The sequence below is a fragment of the Sturnus vulgaris genome, chromosome 12 (genome assembly GCF_052056855.1).
Source record: "Sturnus vulgaris isolate bStuVul1 chromosome 12, bStuVul1.hap1, whole genome shotgun sequence".
Classification (NCBI taxonomy): domain Eukaryota; kingdom Metazoa; phylum Chordata; class Aves; order Passeriformes; family Sturnidae; genus Sturnus; species Sturnus vulgaris.
Genome location: NC_142254.1, coordinates 2,849,743 through 2,871,712, shown reverse-complemented (window position 1 = coordinate 2,871,712; position 21,970 = coordinate 2,849,743). Strand labels below are relative to the sequence as shown.

Sequence of the window (21,970 nt, the reverse complement as noted above, 5' to 3'; positions counted from 1 at the left end):
CTGAGTTTATGAACTGGGGGACTGGAGACAGCCTCACCAGCCTAGTTCACATATTCCTAACAGTTTCTATAATTAGCCAAATGTCTCTGGGTCAGTCCTGGCATGACCTGGCAGAATCTTGTTTTATGCATTAGCTGCAAGGGGAGGGGTGCAGCTCTGGGGATTGCTGGTGAGGTGGAAAAGCAGGGCTGGCCAAGCCCTCCCAAATTAACTGCACAACACCTTGAGCAGCCATGGGATTCAACAGTGCCAGAACACACGGGCTGGGGCCTGGCTGCCATGGCAGGGACACAGCACAGGGCAGGGACAGAGCACAGGGCAGGGAGAGCACAGGGCCAGGGACAGAGCACAGGGCAGGGAGAGCACAGGACAGGGACAGAGCACAGGGCAGGGACACAGCACAGGGCAGGGAGAGCACAGGACAGGGACAGAGCACAGGGCAGGGACACAGCACAGGGCAGGGAGAGCACAGGACAGGGACAGAGCACAGGGCAGGGACACAGCACAGGGCAGGGACAGAGCACAGGGCAGGGACACTGCACAGGGCAGGGACACAGCACAGGGTAGGGAGAGCACAGGACAGGGAGAGCACAGGGCAGGGACAGAGCACAGGACAAGGACAGAGCACAGGGCAGGGACAGAGCACAGGACAGGGACACAGCACAGGGCAGGGACATAGCACAGGGCAGGGACACAGCACAGGGCAGCCTTTGGTGGTGCTCTCCTGGGAACTGGGGCCTGACTCACACCCACCCTGCCGTGAATGAATGTTCATTTTTCCAGAATGTGCTTTCTGCACAGAGGCCCACATGGAACAGTTAAGATCTTTAAGAACTCTGTTCTTCTCAGGCTGATTATGAGTTGGTGTAAATTCCTGCTGCATTAAGATGTCGCAGATTTTTATTAAGTACACTTGTGTCACCATGTAGTAAGGCCCTGTTAAAATGCTTTGAGTTGGCCAGTCTTTGTGCCTTTAAGGAGGGCATGGATTGCTCATTTTGAATGAGTTTTTGAAAATAATGAGAAAATAGAATGTATGTGAAGGCCCTACAGAAGTATGGTACATCTGTTTCAAAGCACCAAAGTGCAGACTGTGTCCCTAAAACAATTGTGGCATCTGTAACTCTTTCCATTCTGACTGTGCAGAAGAAAAATTTGCCAAAATAGCCATTGTGGCAAAACCTCCAAGAAGTCTCTTTTCCAGCTGTGAAGCCATTTGGGCTTTGCCAAGCCAGGGTGGCAGAGCTGCAGAGGCCCCTCTGATGGGAGGGTGGCCGCACACCCAAAGAGCAGCTTGTGAGGGTTTGATGTCTGCCAGGCACTGCAGGGAACACTCACCAGGAGAGCACAGTGCTGGTACAAAGGAGGGCACTGAACACGGGGAAACAAGGAAGGAACTGGCTGCTGTCCTCTCCCCTGGCCAGCTAGAGACAAGACACCAGGGCCTGACAGACACAACTGCTCCTGCAGAGCTGCCAGGTGAGGAAGGTAAAAGTGACCGAGCTCCATCTGTGCCATAAAACTGGAGACAGGAAAATTGGCAAAATGTTTCAGAAAGGCAAAATAGATACACGTGCATCTCTTTGATCCTATCAGAGCTCTGGCCACGGTTTCTGCATTACTGTGACTTAGAATATAAAGAAAATTCCCCAAACCAAGGTCCAAGTGCTTCAAGCTGTCTCAGTTCACTGCCCAGGCAAATACTTCTCTTGTGGAACACTCCAAAAAATAATGAGAGTTTTGAAAAGAAGTGTTCCTCAATACTGACTGTCCAACATGTGAACTAGCCAAACTGGTTAAAGCTTAATTAAAAAGTGCCAGAGTGACTAAATTCTTTTCTAAGTGCAGCTGCAGAACTTTAGCTGTGGGCATATTTTAGACTTTAATTAGTAACACTTGCACTAGACGACCAAAATCTTTCATGAATGCAGCTGCAATCAATTAATATCAGTTAGGCATTTCTGTAGGCAATACAAGGGTTCCTGAAAACTGTTTTGATGCCCACCTAGATTAAATAAAAATAAAATACTTCCATGCAACAGACTACAAAACCAGAGATAACTACAAAATGTCTTTATTGAAAAAAGCAGATTATAGCATCTAAGGTTAAATGAAACTTCTGACTTTAATATTAAATAACTTAAGATGATAGCAAGTAGCTTCTTCTTTAGATAAATAAATCTACATTTCCCAATTTTTTTCTTCAACAATCAAGGGAATCAAACACTGAAACACAAAACCACAAGTAATTCTAAAGACTAAAAGACAGAAGCACATGGAAAGGTTTTACAAGGATATATATATACAAAAATAGTTAACTAATGTATATTTTCAGCATGTAAACTAGTTACATGATATACAAACTGGGAATTCATATATTTCCTACAAAATAAAAATCAATGTTGGTCCAAGTTCTTGGAAGAAAACTATATTCTTTTAAAGAAAATGAAAATATTTTTTAAATGAAAACTTAATTTAAGTCAAATTATATACTCTAGTTACGGCATTAGTTACAGGATGAATCACAAACTTTTAAACTTTTCTTGAAACACAAGAAAGCAGCTTTTGTTTCCTTTAGAGCTTTGGTTTACTTTACTACTCTGGAATTTCTGGTCTTAAAGAGTTCCTCTAACCATGTTCTCCTTTTGAAGCTCCACCTTACAAAATATATACACACACGTGCACACAAGTAAAAGGAAAAAAGAAACCCAAACAAACACCTCTCTGTAAGCTCAATTCTCTGAGTGCATTATGTTTTCAAATGATTATTTTGGTCCTTTCTTTGGAACATGTCCTCCCATGGACGAGGGACCCTGCAGTGCCCACAGCAGCTTGAGCTGGGGGGGCTTGGGAAGATTCCCTTCCTACATGGGAAGGAGCCTGATACAAATGAGAACAGATTGTTATTGCTGTAACTTCATGGAAATATTTTGAAAGTACAGTAAAGGCTTCTGAAGAACAATTGTTGCACAGTAAGATGAACTTAGGAAGTTTTCATCTGTGTTGAACTGATTTAACATAAGAATATTCTGTAAGAAAATCATTAAAATGAGATTTCTCATTTACATAATTCCCCAGGCAGGAGGGAAAATGTGCAGAAACTGTCAATAGCACTAAAGAGTACAGCATATCATTATTTTAGGGTTTTTGAAACCAAACCTGGCAAATCTCACTCAAGACCCAGTTTTTATAGTAAATGCTGGAAAAGCAAAGCTGTACTTGATAATACAGTAATGGAATGCATCTGTCTATAGAAAATACTAAAACAACAACTGCTGCTTTCTGGTTTTAAACAAATTGCTTATTCTGTATTGACATATTACCTTTCAGAATTTTTACCATGATGACACTTAACAGATCAGAACTGCACAGAACTACAAGAGGCTGAAAAATCAGCATGTGAAATGAAATTAAATATTCTGTTCTACAGGATGATTGTTTTGAAAAAAAAAAAACAACAAAGAAATGGTGTGGTATGTACATGTTTGAAAATGTGCTGGCCCTTGGAAAGATGTTGGAAATTTAAACCTGCCCCTGATGGATGCAAGTGTCCAGGAAGGTGCTGGCTGAGCACTGGGCTGATTGCCAGAACAAGTCACCTCCAGCTCTGTCCACTGTCACTATGGAGGTTGTGCTTCTCTACTGGTAGAGCAAAGCATTTTTCCAGTTCAGCAAGTAACTGGTATTTGTCCCCAGGAACAGACCCAAACCTTCTCTATGTATTTTAATGATCTTTTCTTAATCTGGGTCCCTTAACATATATTGTAAAGACATGTAAGTGAAAATGCCTCAAAGCTAAATGTGGTCCAAAGCACCCTCCCACAATGGAAAAAACATTCCATTGCAGCTGATGCTGAAAGTTTATCCTGAAGCTCTGGCACCCTCCACGTTTGTAATAACCTGAAGGAATTGACCTTGTCATACAATCCAGTTTAAGACATTTTTTCCCCTTTCTCCAACATTTGCTGGCACATGTAGTTCCAGTTCCTCCTGAGGCTGAGCTGCTGACCCTGGGCACAGAGGGTGTGTCTGCAAATGCAGACAGAAATGCATGTGCACTCCTGGCCTCTCATTTGCAGGCCAGGCCTCTTGGACCACAGTGCAGAAATGGGGCACTGATTGCACTGCAGTTCCTTCAAATCCTGGCATTCACATTAAACATGTGAATTATAAACTGATACATATTAACTACAAAATGGAGCCTTCAGTAGGACAGGTTAATCTAGGCCAATGGAAGTCTGGCAGAAGTTCAGGAAAGCATCCCTTTTGTTCCTTACAGAAAAAATGGTTCTCAGGAATTTTTCCTGTTCCCCTGCCCCCACCTTTCCCCATAAGGAAATTCCAGACTATCAAAAAGTTCTGTTAAGGGAGTTAATTATTCCACTTAGGAATTAGTGGCTATTGGATGCTCTTTGTGCTTTTCAAGAGCACCACAAATGGCTTTCAAAAAGTCAATGGAGCATAAGAAACTAAACTGCAATGGTGTTGCCAAATAAGTCATCCCATCAGTCTGCATGCTGAATTTAACATGGGATCATTTCCGAATGGATCAGGCAGATTCTCAAGTGCTGAGAACTGGCATGGAAATGTCCCAATTTACACATGCCAAGAATCCAGTCTGGTATTTCTACTTCCTCTGGAGCTGAAGAATTTTATTTTATTGTAACTTTGAATACTGTTAAAGACAGCAATGATAAATTGCGGCTTCAGGAAGGCTGGGTCAATTCTCATGAGAATGCAAGGAATTTTTTTGACATACAGATGTGTGATTTGCATGTAAAACATCAACACATGGTAGAAAACAAACCATAAAAAAAGATTCATCTAACTTCCTATATGGAAGACATATATTTCTCCCCAGAGGTCTGAGGGTACTGTAAAAGCTTATGCAAAACATGAAAGTGTGTACATTGTATGTACAGCTAATACTTGTTGTAAACACTGATGTTTCATGGTCTGACTCTCTAAATTACTGTTCCTGCCATGCTGCACTTTGTTTTCCAATGAAGACAATCACCATAATCAGTTCAAAACTAATCTCGAAAAGAACACAAAGCTGAAAAGGTAATACCAAACCACCGTGCCTCTCTTTAATAATGTCTCAACATACAATCATGAAGCAGTTGGTAACAAATGAAGTCTTGGATAAAACAAGCAGTATAAAGACAAGTGTACTTTTGCATAGAACCCTACTGAACAAAAAACAGGTTTGAAAGATGAATTCTTTAGTAAGTGCCAAATGGTCCAGTTGATAGGAATGCATTTTGAAGCCATGGCTACACAGCCAGCAGTTACAGAGGGCTGCAACTGCTGACCCTGCACATGCCAATCTTTTGGATACAATCCTCTGTACCATGGGTTTTACATCAGCTGCTTGCTGTATTTCTTGAACAGGCTAAATAATTAGTCTTTGGATGACTGTGGGACCCTGTAGGATGGAGAGCTGGCCTGACACTTCTTTACACAACACCCTTCTTTAACCTCACTGAAAACTGCCCTGGCTAAAACACCTGCTTGCTGCCTATTCCCTACTTCTGGAATCTAAGTATTCTCTAAGACCAGAATTCAACAAAACTAGCTAAAATGCTAGCATTTATCTTATCATGCTTGCTGCAATATGATAAGGTGCTAACTTTTGGAAAGTAATTCTACACTCCTTACTTGGGTGAAATCTCCACTGAAGGAAGTGAGTAGGGAGTGCAGAACAGCCCTTTGTACCATTGTTTTTAGAAATGCTGCCATTTACAGTTACAGTTAAGTGGTGAACTATTTATTCAAGTAGCCGGTGTCTCAGTGAAAATGTCTAGATAAAAGAATGCATATGTACAAGATCAGAAAAGGACCCCTCACCTCTGATTCAAAAAATAAATAGCTCGTTTAGATGGTTATTACCGGAACCTCATCTTTAAAGGAACACGAAATTAATTTTTACATTTTTGTCTTCTCTTTCAAACGGCTTATGGATCATGGAAATGTCTTTCAGAGTTCTGTGACATGCATGGGGTAGCTGGGAGGTGGATGTGATGGCAGTTTGATATTAAGGCGCCTGATATGACAGCTGTGGCAGAGCAAGTGGCCCTCTAAGGGGTAACAACGATGGCCTTCCTCATCATTGAGCTGCAAGCCACAGTCCTAAAAGAAAGAGAGACATCCCAAATCAGTGAGTGACTGAGGCAGGGCTGTGACAGCACTGCTGGTCTGTCCTGCATGGCCCCAAGAGCTCCATCCCCACCTCCCAAGCCAGCAGCCTCCACAGCTTCTGGGAGGTGCACCCTGACATCTCACACTGACACTACTGAAATCCAACACGACAGGTTATAGCAGTGCCCAGCCTTTTTTTCCACCACTGTTTCCCATTCTGGTCTCTTCTCCATCTAGAAAATGGTGATGCAAATCGAAAGCCTAAAAGCAGGCCAGCAGCCTGACAAATACAACCTGGAAGAGGCTCAAACAGAGAAGGAGCTCATTCTGTAGAAAGGCAGCAATCAAGATGTGGGGGAGCATAAGTAGAGAATGAGGGGAGGGGACTCCTTACTGCTGGAGCAAGTCTACACTTTCTCTAATTTGGAATTAACTTAAAGACTTCAAGGCCAGTGGTTCACCTTTAGTGGAAATGCTGGTACCTCTGGGACTGACATGTGACTACAGAGAGAGACAGAGAAAACAGAAAAGCAACTACCAGTGATCCTGCCTGCTGACTTTTATGTTCACTGCAGTAGGGACCATCCTGATTTCCAGCTGCCATCACTGTAATTCTGACAGCATCTGGAAATTCTGATGGTATTTGGAAATCATTGAAGTTTGGTGCTCAGATTTAATGTTTCAAGTATGTTAAATACTTAGAAATTATTACTGTGATCAGTTCTCAGAAACCAGAGATTCTGAGTATATATATCTCTGTGTGTTATCTTAATAGAAAGAAAAAAAACCCAACAGAACAAACTGGGCATATGGGTGGTTTTAGTACTGAAAACAAATGCAAAGCTTTTCACTGGACACAAAGTATAATTTTTCAGCTTTCCTTCACAGCTCAAGTTTAAATCCTCAGATTTTACAATACTAAAATAAGACTGAAAATGGGTTTTTAAGTAAGCTTTAAAACTGGAGTTTAGTTTAGGGAGATCTTAATCCAAGTATCTGCAAAGGTTTTTTTTTTTTTTGTATTGCAACATATTATATAATGATTTTATAGCAATTTATACAAGATTTAAAATTAGAATTTACCAATTTCAGATGCCCTACATATGTGCCAAGTGTTTGTATCTTTTTCTCTCTCCAAAACTGAATTCCCTTTCTGCAAGGAAAGGCCTTGTCAGTGGATTCCAGTTTCAGAATGAGGCTTCAGTGATCTGAAAAGGGCTTCAACTCCTCCACAGAAGACAAGTGGTTGCACATGAAAGGGATGACACAGAAAAGCTGTAAAGTTTCCAACTTAACCACTGGCTGTGTGTGGCCATCAGGTGAGGATGACATCAACAGCAGAAGAGAAGTGGCTGCCTAAGTCATGGCAGCCTTTGCTAAAATCTTCACGTGCACACCTCAAAATACTGGCACTCACTTTTCCAGCAGCATTTGGGGACAGCAGTGGACAGAGAGCCTGATCTGAGAGCATCAGGCAGTAACCCACCCCTGCTGGCACACGGCTGACTCCTGATTTCTGTACATAAATGCACTCTGCCTTTCTGGGCAGATGTGGAGGCAGCTTGATTTGCCTCAAATGGGATGGAGAATGGGGAAATGAATAATGAAACAGAACAGAAAATAAACCCCCAGTGGGACATTCCAGCATAAAGTCAATAGCCTGAGAGCAGGGGAGGGAGCTGTCATCTTAGGTGAAGCCTGCACAAAGCAATAGGTGGGGGAAGGAGGAGGCAAGTTCAGCTCTCCAAAATACTGCGATTTCCTGTGCCAATTTCTCTTGAAAATTGCAGTAGAAATGGATGGAGTATCAGGTGTCTGTTGAAAGGAGATCGCTGAGTGGATGGGGTCTTCCTTACATTTAGGTGCAGAACATTTCAAGATACCCTGAATTTTGTTATTTTCTCTCTCAGTCAGAAGATTCTTGTAAAACCTTTGTGTAATAGTGCATGAAGGCAGCACTGCTGTATTGTTACCCCTGGTGCTAACAGGTAAGATCTGTGTGGATATTTGTGTGTTATGTCAGTGTCAAACCTATGGCAAAAGGGAAGTTTTTGGTTGATCCTAACTTAGTGAGTTTGTCTCCTGTCTCATGTTCGTGGATGAAGAACTAAGGATGAACTCAGGTCTCCTCTCTGAGGCAAGAGCACTAATTCCACAACTTCATCTGTGGCAATAAATGTTTAAATGTTCTGCACAGTAAGAAACTATTCCCCAGAAAGTGACAGAAAGTCAATGGTGTCCCTGTCAATTTCCTAGTAAAGAATCAATATTCACTCAGCATGGAAAAACCAGATCCCCTAGAAAGGCCTTCCAGTGTGACACCTTTCCTGCTCAGCCAGTGTAAATTCAATTCTCAGATCAGAGCCCTACAGACTGTACCTAGAGATGAGGAAAAACAGAACTGGCACGTAGTCTTTGCTCACTCCCCATCTGGAAGTATTAAGAAAACTCAACCCAACATACCAAGCTCAGCTTTGAAGTTAATATATTGAGGAAAAAACCCTCCAAAACTAATTTGGTACTGGAGATGGCAGCACCACTTCCAACCCAGGCAGTATTCACCCCTTTGTCTTCCTCCAGGAGCTCTGGGGCAGAGCCCTACCTGCCCAGCTGTGCAAGAGACAGCAAGTGCAGCCCATGGGGTGAGTCAGGGTCCCCCCAAAGCAGAGCAGGTCCTCCCGAGATAGAGCAGGTCCCCCCCAAGGCAGAGCAGGTCCCCCAAAGGCAGAGCAGGTCCCCCCCAAGGCAGAGCAGGTCCCCCCAAGGCAGAGCCTCCCCCGGGGCCGATCCCGGGCTCACCTCGCAGTGGTAACACTCCACGTGGTAATCCTTGTCCATGGACACCACCCGGATGGTCTCCTCGGAGCCCTGGCGGGGAGCAGAGGAAGTGACAGTGGTGTCTAAAAGCATTTTGTGTCTGCCCGCAGTGCACGGCCCCTCGCTCTGCAGAGCTGTTCCCTGCGGGATCCCCCCTTCCCCCACGCAGCCCAGCTGTGTGACCACTGCAGCTCCCTGGGACATGGCACTGCACCACTCCCGAGCTGTGCAGCAGCAGCCTGGGTGTCTGGCACATCTAAACTGCAGAGCTCATTTGGGAAGTGTAGCCAAAACCTCATCCTCAAGGAACAAATCAGCCTTGAAATCAAGAAATCTTCCAAGGGCACCCAGGATCTGAACAAATTACCAGTCATTGGGTAACTTTTCCTTGTATACATCCTGCTCTGTTTTCCAGGACTTGCATTCCTCTCAAACCATCTGCTGCACAGCTCTTTTGCACATGCACATGTCACTGTGTCCCCACAGGGACTGACATACCAGTCTGGCAGGTAAATTTATGCACAGGCCGAACCTCAGGTGAGGGTGGGTGTAGCAGAGTTGTGCAATTCCTGGCTGAGCCCCAGGCCCTCCAGAGCAGCCAATACCCTTCTAGTAACCTCACAGGCTCTTTTCCTGATCCACTCTGAAGACAGAGCTCATTAAATTGGTTGCCTTGCATTGTTTCCAGTTCCAGGCGTGGTTAGAGCACCAGATATGATGTGGACTATGTCTGAGAGAAGTTGTGGGCAAGTTAGCACCTGCACTGCTAGACTTGAACTAACCTAAGAAATCTCCCTGGGAAAGAATATGGAGTGTGTCCTGCTAGGCATCAGGTGAGTCAGCACTACGACTGCCTTTTATTTCTTTTTCTTTCTTTCTTGAAAAGAAAAACATAATTTTTAAGACCCCAATTCAGTGACATTTACATAGAGAAATTTACATTTCTCCTCACAACCCATCAGGACAAGCAGTTCTGGTTCAGCCTTTATAGGGTTTTTTGGTTATGTAAGACTTGGCCAATTAACAGAAATACTAATGACAAATGAGAGTAATGTGCAGAGTGATGGGGGTGGGCACGTGAGAGGCTCTAGCATCAGGCTTTACTGGGGCACAGCAGCTTACAGGAGGGAAGCTCTGGCTCTGTAAACATGACTGGAGGAAAAGCAGGGAGATGCTGAGGCCCTTGTTTACAAATGAGCTGGTCAGTGACCTCAGCAAAGACAGCTCAGAGGGTCCTGCACCCACCAGAGCACAAGGGAGCCCCACTCTGGGCTACTTGTGCCAATAACACTGTCAGAACAGGCTGAACTTGCAAGCAGCTTGTTCCATTTTTGTTGCTGTCTTTTCAACACCTTTAAGAACTTTCATTCCATGTCCATGACCTAAGGACAACAGACTGTGTGGCCTTCTCACAGGGTCAGGGTAACCATCAGATCCTTTTCAAGGGCTTTACTCCTCGAGTTGTTTTTGGAGTCCCAGTCAGTGTTTTCAATTAAATGAGGTTTCTAACAGATTAATGAAGACCTGGAAAGCACCCTGAAGATATAAAAGTACTATGCTGTAGAAGTAGTATGACTATTACAACCTCTGGGAATGTTTGGGAGTGACTTTGCTGCTGAACTGTGTTTAATTTAGTATCTAACATAGTACAGATTCTGGGAGAGGAAGGAAAAGCCTTTAGTGTGTTTTTAGAAAATGCCCATATGCCAAGAGCTGTTTTCCCTAAGAGTCAGTGCATGTTGACACCTACCTGTGCTGGGAGGATCGGCTGGTTACAGGAAGCACATTTTGGTGCAAAAACCCTAGGGTGCAAAAAGAAAGTGTCCCAATCACATTGAAAACATCTTCAAAAAGTAGAGCTAAGAGAGCCATTCTAATCATGACTTGTTTTTAGGAAAATGGAGATCCACAGGATTTGAAACGTCGCTAATTTTACATGATATTGAATGAAAAGAAGGTTTGGGAAAGGCTGATCTACTCCAACCTTATTGTTTAGGTCTGCCTGACCTTGAGGCATAGTGAATCCACCCCTCTTCCTGTACATGCCATTTTTCTTTGCTTCCTTTATTTATAAAACCATTCAAATTCCAGAGCCCTGATGCTTGACTACAAGGCAGCTCCTGACTTAGGGACTGTCACTCTGACATCAGAAAGACATAACCATGCCTAACAGGAGAGGGGCTGATGGTGGCCAGAATCTACCAGCTAAATACACAGATGGGTTTATGGTCCACAGCTGCATTTTGTGACAGTCACTGGGCCAGCACTCCCTGTGTCCTTGTAACACAGACAGATTGGCACCAGTAGGGTTGAATTCAGGGTGATTGACTCCTGCTGCATAAGTGAGTTATTGGTTAACTGGAGCTAAGAGCAGGATACCGTTGCCTTTGAGTGGAATCAGGAAGGAGTCCAAAAGCAATCTCTTCAACTCTACCTTTTGTCAGGTAAGGCTCAAATTGTTCTAACACTAACTGTTAATTACATGTCTTCTGTCTCAGTTAACAAAACTTACACCCATGTCAAGCACTGCCAGAACCTCTGCTCTTGAAACTGCCAGCAGAACCTACCAACACTTGCAGAAGTGGCCTGGTAAAATTAGTGTTGGTAGTCGTGAAAGAAGTAGAGAACAGCCAAGAAATACATCCTCTGACACAATTTGATTTTCAGCCTCACTTGGCCACTGTATGCCATACTGGGCCCATGAAGCACTACTTAACAAACCTTAAAATACTTAAATGCAATACATGAAAGAAGCAGTTGAGGGACATCTGAACAAATAGGAGTGACCTTTTTACCTATCACAAGCCTTATAACTACATCAATGATTTAACTAGTGTAATTTTTCTGAGCAGGCAGTGGATTTGTGTACTCACGTGTGGTAGTCTTTGACACAGTAAATATTGTTTTCCACATCTACAGTGAAGGGGACTCCATCCAAACACTCGTTGCACACCACGCAGCGGAAGCAGCCAGGATGGTAGGACTTTCCAAGGGCCTGTAAGATCTTATGAGGCAAACAACAAAGTAAGTGCATGCATGATTACATGAGATATTCTCTCCCCATAAATTGCTGTGTCTCTCTCATTCTTAATAATGACAGTGAGAAAAGCACTTCAGGATGAAATTACCACTCTGCAGATCTGTCAGCAAGGAGCCTCTTAAAACAATCAACTGGCTTATTTAAGTGGGTTTCAATATGCTCCCAACGAAGAGCAAGAACTGAAAAGCAGCTAAGCCCATCAGCTTTACCTCTGCAGGGCTAGGACTGCCAATGGGAATTAAAAATGGCTTCACTACTTCTGGGGAAATCCCAAATACAAGTTACTGGGATACAGAGTTATTTTACAAAACTTAACAGGCTGTGACAGACTGAATCTGAGCTGGTCATTAATCAAAAAGTTAAATAACAAAACAAGCAAATAAAGAGGTTCCTCTTTATTAACTAAAGATCCTAATCTCCCAGTTACTGACTGGTTATGACTCAGTCATAGGGGCCCACTGGTTTCTGATAAAATTCCATCACTATCCATCTGTTTGGATACTGATCCATGTACCTGCCCAGGCTTTTCCCATGCTGACCTTCCCTACTGCATTTTAAAGGTTTCAAGCAAAGATCTGATGCAGTCTTGGCTGCACTGCTACAGAACAGATCCTCCACTCCTGACATTCCTGTATGTAACAGTCAGTGTGGTACTGGAACATCAAGGAGGATGCTGCAAACCCATGAACAAGCCCCTGGCAAGAGGGAGACACAGTTATCACTTTCAGGCAGCTCTCAACAGGTTATATGACCAGTTCCATATATTTTGGGTGTAAGAAGTATCTTTGGAAGGTAATTTCAAAATTTCAGCTGCTAGCAGTGCTCAGCTTGGAGCTGCTGGGAAGCTTGAGATGAAAATCTACATAGACCAAGCTCCATGTCTCTGTAAGTGATGCTATGAATAAAGATCAAACCAAGAGGAAACAAGCACAGAAAAAAAGAGGACAATTTGTTTTAACTTTTTTTCCCTCTCTGATGAAGTTCTGTAGTTCAGTGAGTGGGATCAGACTCTGTTTGACTGGTAAGGCCATTCCAAGCTAGAACCAATGAATGGTCCCTGTACTGGGCTTGGTGCTGCTGCAGGAGCAAATTGTGGTGCCAGCCTGGCACAGCTGGTGCAGCCACAGGCACTGAGCACAGGGCAGATCCTCACCCAGCTCTGCCCTGCACAGCCCCTGCCCAGCCCTGCACAGCCCCTGCCCAGCCCTGCACAGCCCCTGCACAGCCCCTGCACTGCCCGAGCTCTGCCCCAGGCCAGCACACGGCAGGGCTGGGCTGCACTCCCATGCAAAACCCTCTGGAATTAGCCAAATAGGAGCGTTTGAGGAATGCTGAATTCCTGGAGCTCCCAGAGCTGTTTCCTTTTGTCAGAGCACACTTGCTGATGGGAGAGAGGCAGACAAGCACCTGCCAAGCTTCCAGCTACTGAGCTCCACCAGTGAGATATTATGGACTCTTGCCTGGGATTCTGCAATTAAGGGCCAGCTCAAAGCATGCAAGTCAGGATACCCCTCCCCCTCCCAGCATGACACAACTCTAGAAATTTGCTGTTGGGCTAAAACGAACAATATCCTTGTCCAACCAGTGGTGCCAGGATATGAGCCAGAATCCTCATTAGTGAATGAGGATTCTCTGTTCCAGCTCCGACTGAACCTCCGTGTGTGCAACACAACAGCTACTTCTCTTAAGCACACTGAGGTTCATGCACACTTTAAAGCAAGAGGAAAATAGATACACTACAGGATCTGCCCTTCTTCATTGTGCAAACCACTTCATTGTGTTTGGGAATTTCTGCTTAGGAAGAGCACACAAAACTCTTCCTACTTTCACCCACTGAAATGATGCCAGTAGTATCTGGCCAACCCAAAGCCCTTTGATTTTTTTTTTTATTACAAAAGTAACTCTGACTATTGGCTTCCTGCAAATCCCAGTGGCAATAATACATTTTAAATGACGTGGAACAAGCAACAGAGGGTAAACAAAGCAGGTCACAGAGCAGGTGACAAAGCTCAGGATTATTGATACTGTCCCTCTCTGCTCTATCCCAGTTTCCACACACTACTCAGCTCTTGTTATCTGCTGTCTTACAGGGCACATCCACTGTATTCCTTTACCATATTCTCATATGAAGTTGTGCTGTACTTTCCCCCTTTAGTATTAAAATTCTATTTTATTTTAACTCACAAATGACAGAATAACAGCCTTCCATATTCCTAAGTAGCAAAGAAGCCCAACTTTCTGTACTTAATAGTAGTAATAGAGCATGAAGGTATTTTTATTTACTACCTCAGTTTCAAAAACTATACTGACAGCAGTGAAGCCACAATACCAGCCTGGGTAGGGAAAGCAGATGTCTCACAGTGCACCTCCCAAGTTACCCGTCATTAGGAGTTTAGGTCTCTTACCATTTCCATTATGAGGTGTCCACAAACAAAGCACTTGTCTGCTGTTTGCTGAAAACCTGAATACTGTTAAAATGACAGAAAAGAAAGGATCATTAGAAGGCACTCCTCTAGGAGAAACAGAAATACCTTTTAGGTGAAGGCTGAGCTATTTCCCAGCCTATGCTGTGTATGACACAGGTTTGGGAGACAGTGATTCAGAAGGCTTCGCTCGGCTCTTGCAGCACGTTCAGGTGCCAGTTTGGCCTTCTGATCCACTGCAATATTTCCACTGAGATTCTCAAAGTAACAGTATTATTGTAGGATTGATTTTCTATTTTTAAAGTCTATATGGAAAGTTTTTGTTTGATGCGCAGAAATTAGCTTGAATTGACTCTTTTGGTGGTTGTTTTAAATAACAGAGGACTCACCTCCCAAATCCAGCTCAAATTAGTGACCTCAGAGTTTGGACCTACATTTCACTCAGTGCTATTTGCAAGCTAGAAAAATGAAGACAGGCCCAAGAAGGATTTAGCTGCCTTAGATACCAAGCCTTCCAGCCAGGGAAGAATCCAGCAGTGCACTCACAGGAGCCTGGGCTCACTGCACAGTAAGGGCAGCAGTAAGGTACCTCAGAATGATGGTCAGTGCCAAGGGCATGGCTCTGGGGAGATGCTTTGCCTGCTTGGGACCAAAGCTCTGTGTTCCCTGCCTGAATGGTCCTGCCTTAACTTTGTGCTCTTGTCCCCAAAGCAGATGCTGTTTCAGATGCCAAAGTCTGCTTTTAGCCCTCTGTTTCGAAGTACAGAAAAACCATTCAGGTTATCAGACTGACCTACCAAACCACAGCCTACAAACAAGAGACATCTTCCTGAGGAACTCCAGCCATGTACATTTGAAACTGGTGTTTGCAGGGGCTGAACTTTCCCCTCACCCTTTGCAGCCCCATCTCAGCTGAGAGCTGTGTGTGCACCATCCTGTCAGGGGGAAGGGGTGCCCACCTACCTGGGGGGGTTGCACAGTGATGCTCCTCTAGCAGAGCACATTTTGTGCTGTAGTTGCACAGCATAAAAGACGAGGAAGGGGAGGATGAATGTAAACCAGACTCTTCTCCCAGAACACAGGTTAATTGGCTCAGGCACCTAATGCATCCTCTGAGCCCCAACAGAGTGTGTATCTTGCTCCATTCCCCCCTGGTTTAGTGGGGATTAACTGCTCCCTCACGACAAAAGCCTGTGGTTCCCTGCCTGGAGCTGCCATATGTTTTCCTTTTTATTGGAGTGAGGGGATTACATGTTATGTTGGATCAATAGGTTGGAGACAAAATTATTGTTGCTGTGCAACAAAGTGATTATGAAGGGAAAGGTCTCGTAGACACTTTGATGGGCCCAGAAGTCAGTAAATGATATAGCAGCTGTCACAGCCCAAAATTTACTATGCCCTAAGAAACACAGCTCATGCAGTCATAAGGAACTTTGAAACTTCCCTAGAAGAGATCAGGGGGCAGAGGAACAAATACAGAGGCAGGCAGTCCTAGCTGGCTATTTCTGCAAGATACTACTTATATTGGTTTTTCTTTCTTCTTACTGATGCAGAAAAGAGGTCTCACTGCTTGGGAAGTTTCTTGGCTGCCCCGTGGCTAAGTAACCCTCTGGCTAGACTGCTTCCTAGGGCTGGGAACTGCAGGCTTACTGGAAACAGGTGGGCAGGTCCCAGTGACACAGACAGCAGAGGATTAACAACAGCACAAACCCAGCTAATTCTAAAATCCTGCTGGAATGAATTTACCAGTACCATCTGGCTGTCATTTGATAAGGAATGCAAAGGAGCATTCACCCAGGTATTGATTAAGAGGGGACGTTATTCCCCAGGAAGAGAATGGCATAGTGGTCAGATTAATGGCATTTATTGCTAACTAGATTTTCATAAATTATACTGTTTGTCAGAAAGAAAAGATTTGCTGACACAAAATCACTCTTTATATAACTAGCCCTATTAAATTAAAACCATGATTTGTTTTTAACAAGAGAATTGCTATTAGTCAAACACATCCAGAACTGGATTACCCCATTAAGAAGACTTTGCAAAATGGCAGTAAGTCTAACAGCAGTGACAAAATATTTCACGGGCTCAGGGAGCTGTCCTTTACCACTACACTCTTCCCTCTCCTGGCCACAGAGTCAATCCCAGACAGACTGAAGGCCTGGTTCAGTGACATCAGGGTTTTGGATCCAGGTCTGCTTATATTTTAAATCTATTTGAACTGGAAAAGAATAACAGCCTGAGAGCCCAGCAGCACTGTTTTCGACAGGATGGCAATACTGTGGGCACTGCTGCTAAAAGTAATAAATTACTTTCTCAACATTTCTGGAGCTTGCTGTAAACTGTTTCTTTGCACTGTTTGATCCTGATTTGGTGTGTTCAAACAGGGCTACTGTACTAAGCTTTGAATTTTAGAGGTAGAATTTAAAAGTCTTAAAACACTAATTAAAATTGTCAACATCTGTCTTTGAAGCAGTCGATTATTAACAACCTTCCCAGATCCCGTGTGTGCAGTGGGAGAGGTGTTGTGACTTGCTCCAGACTGCAGACAAGGCAGAACTGCCTCTTTATTGTCTGTCAGCACACCAAGAGCCTCCCAGGGTGGGCTCCCAGCATGGCTGGCAGGGAGAGGCACCCAGAGCTTGTGAGCAGGAAAGAGAGAGGATGTTCCACTGCACACACTTGGAGCCTTTCTTAATAGTGACAGAGCAGGAGGAGTGAAGAGAGCCTTTGAGCACACCAGCCCCACTCCCAGTCATGTAAAACAGGCTGAGGTGAAGCAGTGCAGTGACACAGAATGACAGGCAAGACCCTCATCATCATCATCTCAGCTCTGGTTCCTGCTCCCCTGGTATTCATAGGCACAATTTCATTCAGGATTTAAGGAGTGTGGGCTCAATTCTAGCCTTACTCTAGAAGGGTTCCCTCTGTGCCAGGTCCTTGAAAAAAAGGATTTTGTTGGCAGAGCAGTAAAGTGATGTAAATGCAGACCAATCTCAGTCTGGATGGAAACAGTCCGAAGTTTATGGACACTCTGTATCCACAACAAATGGGAAGCATAATTTTGAACTCTCCCTAATATTCATTACAGATACTCCTTAAGCATGTATAAAAACACTCAGAGAAGTTGTTATTGAAAGACTAGCTCTGAAATTCAAAGCTGAAAATGAAGTGTTACCCTTTACTATCCCTTCTGTCACTCAGGAGTAGAATGCTGGATACACCAGGATGCAAAGAAAACAAAGTGCAAGTTGAAGAGCTGGCATATAATTTTTCCTGATTTCTCAGTCTGGTCTCAACTGTTTTCTCCCTTATTTACCTTGTCATTGTCTTCTCTACCAGGATAATAAAATCTCATTTTATATGCACAAATCAAGACTTTGTAATTCAGCTCCTCAATGACACTTACATAAAATAAGACTCTGGGAAACGAAATAAACCTTGAGAAATATGTTAATTATGTTAGAATAGAAGAGTAAAAGTAAAGTAGAAGACTTGGCTGGCTGAACTTTTCTTTTGTTTGCTGTCCAATATACTTTGATTATCAAACAGGAGAAAAAAAAATCTCTAATGATCCTGTCCAAGAGTCTTTGTTCAATGTAAGAGGAAAACAAGACCCCTTCTGTCCTGAATATTTAGGCCTGTTAGTATCCTCCTGTGATAATCTTGGGATTTATAACTCTTCTCTCTAATATGCAATATATCTAAAAGAAATTAACAATGAATTTTGAGCATATCATGAACAATTATGCATGGAGGATAATCCCACCAAGGAGATATAATTTCTCCTGCCTGTTCTCAGTCCTGTAGCAAATCTTGGTTGTCCAACTTTTAAAGTTTGATGTTCCCATCATGATTTTCGAAAGAAAAACATTCAGAAAATAGTGTGCCTGAAAAAGGCTTCAGGACCCAAACCTTCTACCTTAGGCAATGTCAGGCCTTTGAAAAGACAAGTCACTGCTCCTCCCTCACATGCCTGACCGTGCCCAAGGAGGGGCTGCTGCTCTTCCCTGCTGTTATGCACTCAACAAAACAAAACCTTCCTCCTGGAAACAGACCCTGGAATCTCATTCAGGCCCATTTGCTTCTTTGATGAGGATGTTCAAAACCTGCTGAAGGTTTGTGCAAGCAGAGCCAGTGGGTTACATTTCAGTGGGTGTGGCAGCTGCTGCCCCGGTAATGGTATGAAGCTGTAAAATCTCCAATTCACTGCTGCAGCACTGCAAAGTCACCGAACGGGGCTGCTCAGCCTAGGCTTGAGATTCCTGCTCTTTTAGGCTTTAAGAGCTTTTGAGCGGGATGATAAGGAGTTTTTGCCAAAATGCTTCAGGCATTTAATTCTGAAAACTAATTTCTGAATTGGGTGCTATGCTAATAATGTATTCCAACCCCAGGCTGCCTGTAATCCCTCACAGTCTCTCTGCTCCTTGGTTTCCCATTAGCAGAGCATCTGTCTTCTCACTGCTGTATTGTTTGCTCTCTGCATGGGACCCTTACTACATGGGACACAACAATGTAAGAAATTCATGGGATCGCGTTAAGAGAGGGAGCAAATATCAAATTTGGTTTCATGCAGATGGGGTTTTGTTGTTGTTTTTTTAGACACATATTGAAATGCAGTGATTAAAATGAACTGGACAAAATGGGGCCTTCTCAGGCTCAAAGATAAAGGAGCCTCGTGGCAGGTGACAGATTAACTAATGGAAAATAGTCCAGAACTTTACTCTTCATCCTGCTGAAACCCTTTCATATATCCTGTTGCTTCACTCTGTCTTGCTCTCTGTGAGGAAACACTACACAGCAGTTTGCCTTCTTGCTTCTCTCTTTCCACTTTGTTATGTTTGAAGGACAAGGACAGGGCAAGGAGGGACTCCACACTCAGCACAGAGGTACCAGGTGGTCTGGCCATGCACAAAACTCTGCCAGGAATTCAGCTGAGCCTGAACCCTGCCTCTCCAGTCAGACATTTTATATCCCTGAGAAGAGACCAGCCATTTACATCCTACAGGACCCACAGAAACCCTGGGTGAGCACTCACCAAGGCTGCTTGCTGGGTGATTAATTAGGAGCCACTAATGATTTTCTTACCTAGATCTTCCTTAAACAAACTCCTGTGGGAGCTTCACAGTGACGATGATCAAGAAAAAAGGCTGAATCAACAGCTGTAACTCTGCATCGTATTACAGAGCCCAACATTTACTGACTTGATTGCCACTGTAAAACACTTCACACTGCACAGGGCCATACTCTGCTGCAGGTTGTTTACTGTCACTGTTACCATCTGCTGCATGCACTGAAAGAAACTGTTTACACAAGAACCTATCTTCCTGGAAAAAAATTATCTGGATTTTATTCAAAACAGTTGTTGAGAGATTTCAATTCAGAACATATGAGCAGCTAATACCAATGTTTATTAGCAAAGTGGAAACATGCCACTTTCTCACATGGGCCTTTTTCTAACCCTCCCATAGAAAAAATTAATGCTGTCTGCTTACAAGTGTTTGGCAGGAGTTAAGACATAATTAGAAAGAGCTCTAGTTCTTTTAAGTGTGCTTCAGTTATTGTAATTTACTTTTCAATGTAATATTAAGAAAAATGGATAGTCTGACTATTTGGATCACCATCTCAAGAGGAAACAGGGGAGTGATTATCTGGCATGAAACCAACTGGACTTCCTAACAGGCACTTCCAACATTCCACCAGCAAATGTAACACACAGGATAGTTACACAGGGTAGTCAGTAATAATACATCTCAGAAAAACCTGTCCTTGCCTTTCCTTGTCTCCTCTGCCGTGTCCCACAGAGTGATTCCTGTGACTCATTCAACAATCTGCAACCCAGCTCAGGAAATGCTGAGTGCCCTAATAGTGAATACAGATCTTACTGACACTGAAATCTCATCTCATTATGTTTATCTGCATTATCACCAGGGCCTAGGTACCACCTGTGTATTGATCTTTTATAAACCTGAGATGTCTCAGGACTCCAGCTGGTTTCCTCCTGTGGCCCCAGTGTTGTCCAGATGTGTCCTGCACATGGTGCTCACAGCCTTCACCCTCAGCTTCTCTCACTGTTTATGGGCCCCAGCTTTAAAACTTTGTCCTCTGGGGTGAATCCCTGGGAGAAAACCCAGATGCCCCCCTGAAGACAAGGGGACTTCTGCCACCAGCTTCAATGGACTTGTAACTTCTTGATCCAGGATCCAGCGCTCTGGGATGCAGTAAGAGGCAAACCCAAACTGTCAGCTCTGCACACTCTTCATGCTGATTCACATCCAAGTCCGAAGTGCGGAGGCAGGCCAATATTTGACCAATATCCCTAGATAGTATGAAACTTGAATTTTAAGCCCATCTGTAGGTTTGACCCAATGCTTCAATGCAGAATAACCCAATTAATCATAATTACTGTCAAATTCATTTATAAAATAAACCCAGGACCACTGGCATACTAAAGACTTAAGGAAAACTAAGGAAGGAGAATATTCAAATTTTTTTGGCAGGGGAGGGGCTGGAGCAAGACATTCACAAGCAGCAACATGACTGCATTCCCTCGTGCCCTGATTGGAAACATGCTATAAACTGTCTTTGTTTTCAGTGACAGCATCTGGGAGCACAGCAATGCTTGGCATTCATGATGCCTCTGGAACCTTCTGTCCCAACCTAGAGCAACCAGCACCTTGAAAACACTCACAGACTTCCTTATGTTTCTGTACATCAGGAACATTGCAGCAAATCCCTTTCTAAGCTTTGATTCCATCATTGTTTAAACAATAAGCTCCCATGTCTGTCTGTTCTCGACTGGAGTATGGCTTCTAATAGCAAGTTTCCTAAACACAACATCCTCCCAGTTATCTAGAACTCCATGTGCTCTGGGATTCCCATTAGATAGGAAATGGACACAAGCTGCAACTTCAATCATTCACCTTTTCAACTGAGTCTGTTTTTTTCTAAGAGTCTCACTTAGAAGAAATGGGCTCTCTGACTAATGCACCAGTCCCAGGGCTCCATCCCAAGGGAGACTTCCAAACATTTATAGTCACTGAGATGGAAAATCAAACCTCTGACTCCAGCTGACACCAGCTTCCATTACACTAAATAAAAACTATCTTCCGAGGGCCCCAGCAAGTGGGACAGGCCATTTCCCACACTGCCAGGCTAGGAAAACAGCATGTGCACAAACTGAGAAGAAAAGCCCCATTAGTGTTAATATTTACATTGCAGCCATGCCCAGGGGCCCTGGCTGGGGTAAGGGTCTTGCTGTGGTTGGTGCTACAGGAGATGAAGGTGCAAGCCCTGCCCTGATGAGCTGCCCATCACTCCTGAGGTGATATCCTGCCCCTTTCTCCATGAAAGGCTGAGCATTCTCATTTCCCACCTGCCTCCTGCTCTTGCACACCCTTATACTTCTGCATTTCTGAAATCGTTGTGACTTTGACAGTTGTGGGTATAAGACAAGGCCCTCTATGTCCTCTGTAGCCAGCTTGTGCATTGCAGTGACCAGCAAAGAGAAGTGTCCTGGGTGGGGACCAGTGGCTGGAATGGGGAGACA

General features: G+C 43.9%; 1 protein-coding gene across 2 annotated transcripts in view; it reads right to left on the bottom strand.

Annotated features, from left to right (window-relative positions):
- Nucleotides 1-2,058: 2,058 nt before the first annotated feature.
- WTIP (WT1 interacting protein) overlaps nucleotides 2,059-21,970 on the bottom strand; it is an 84,185-nt gene continuing 64,273 nt past the window's right edge. The window contains exons 4-8 of one of the 2 annotated variants that reach the window (XM_014892588.2): nucleotides 14,404-14,466; nucleotides 11,832-11,962; nucleotides 10,709-10,760; nucleotides 8,941-9,009; nucleotides 2,059-6,132 (exon numbers count right to left, since the gene is read on the bottom strand). In XM_014892588.2, the coding sequence (XP_014748074.1) occupies nucleotides 5,980-6,132; nucleotides 8,941-9,009; nucleotides 10,709-10,760; nucleotides 11,832-11,962; nucleotides 14,404-14,466 (468 nt within the window). In that variant the 3' untranslated portion in view covers nucleotides 2,059-5,979. The remainder of the gene's footprint in view (nucleotides 6,133-8,940; nucleotides 9,010-10,708; nucleotides 10,761-11,831; nucleotides 11,963-14,403; nucleotides 14,467-21,970) is intronic. The other variant, XR_015806187.1, reaches the window with a different exon arrangement.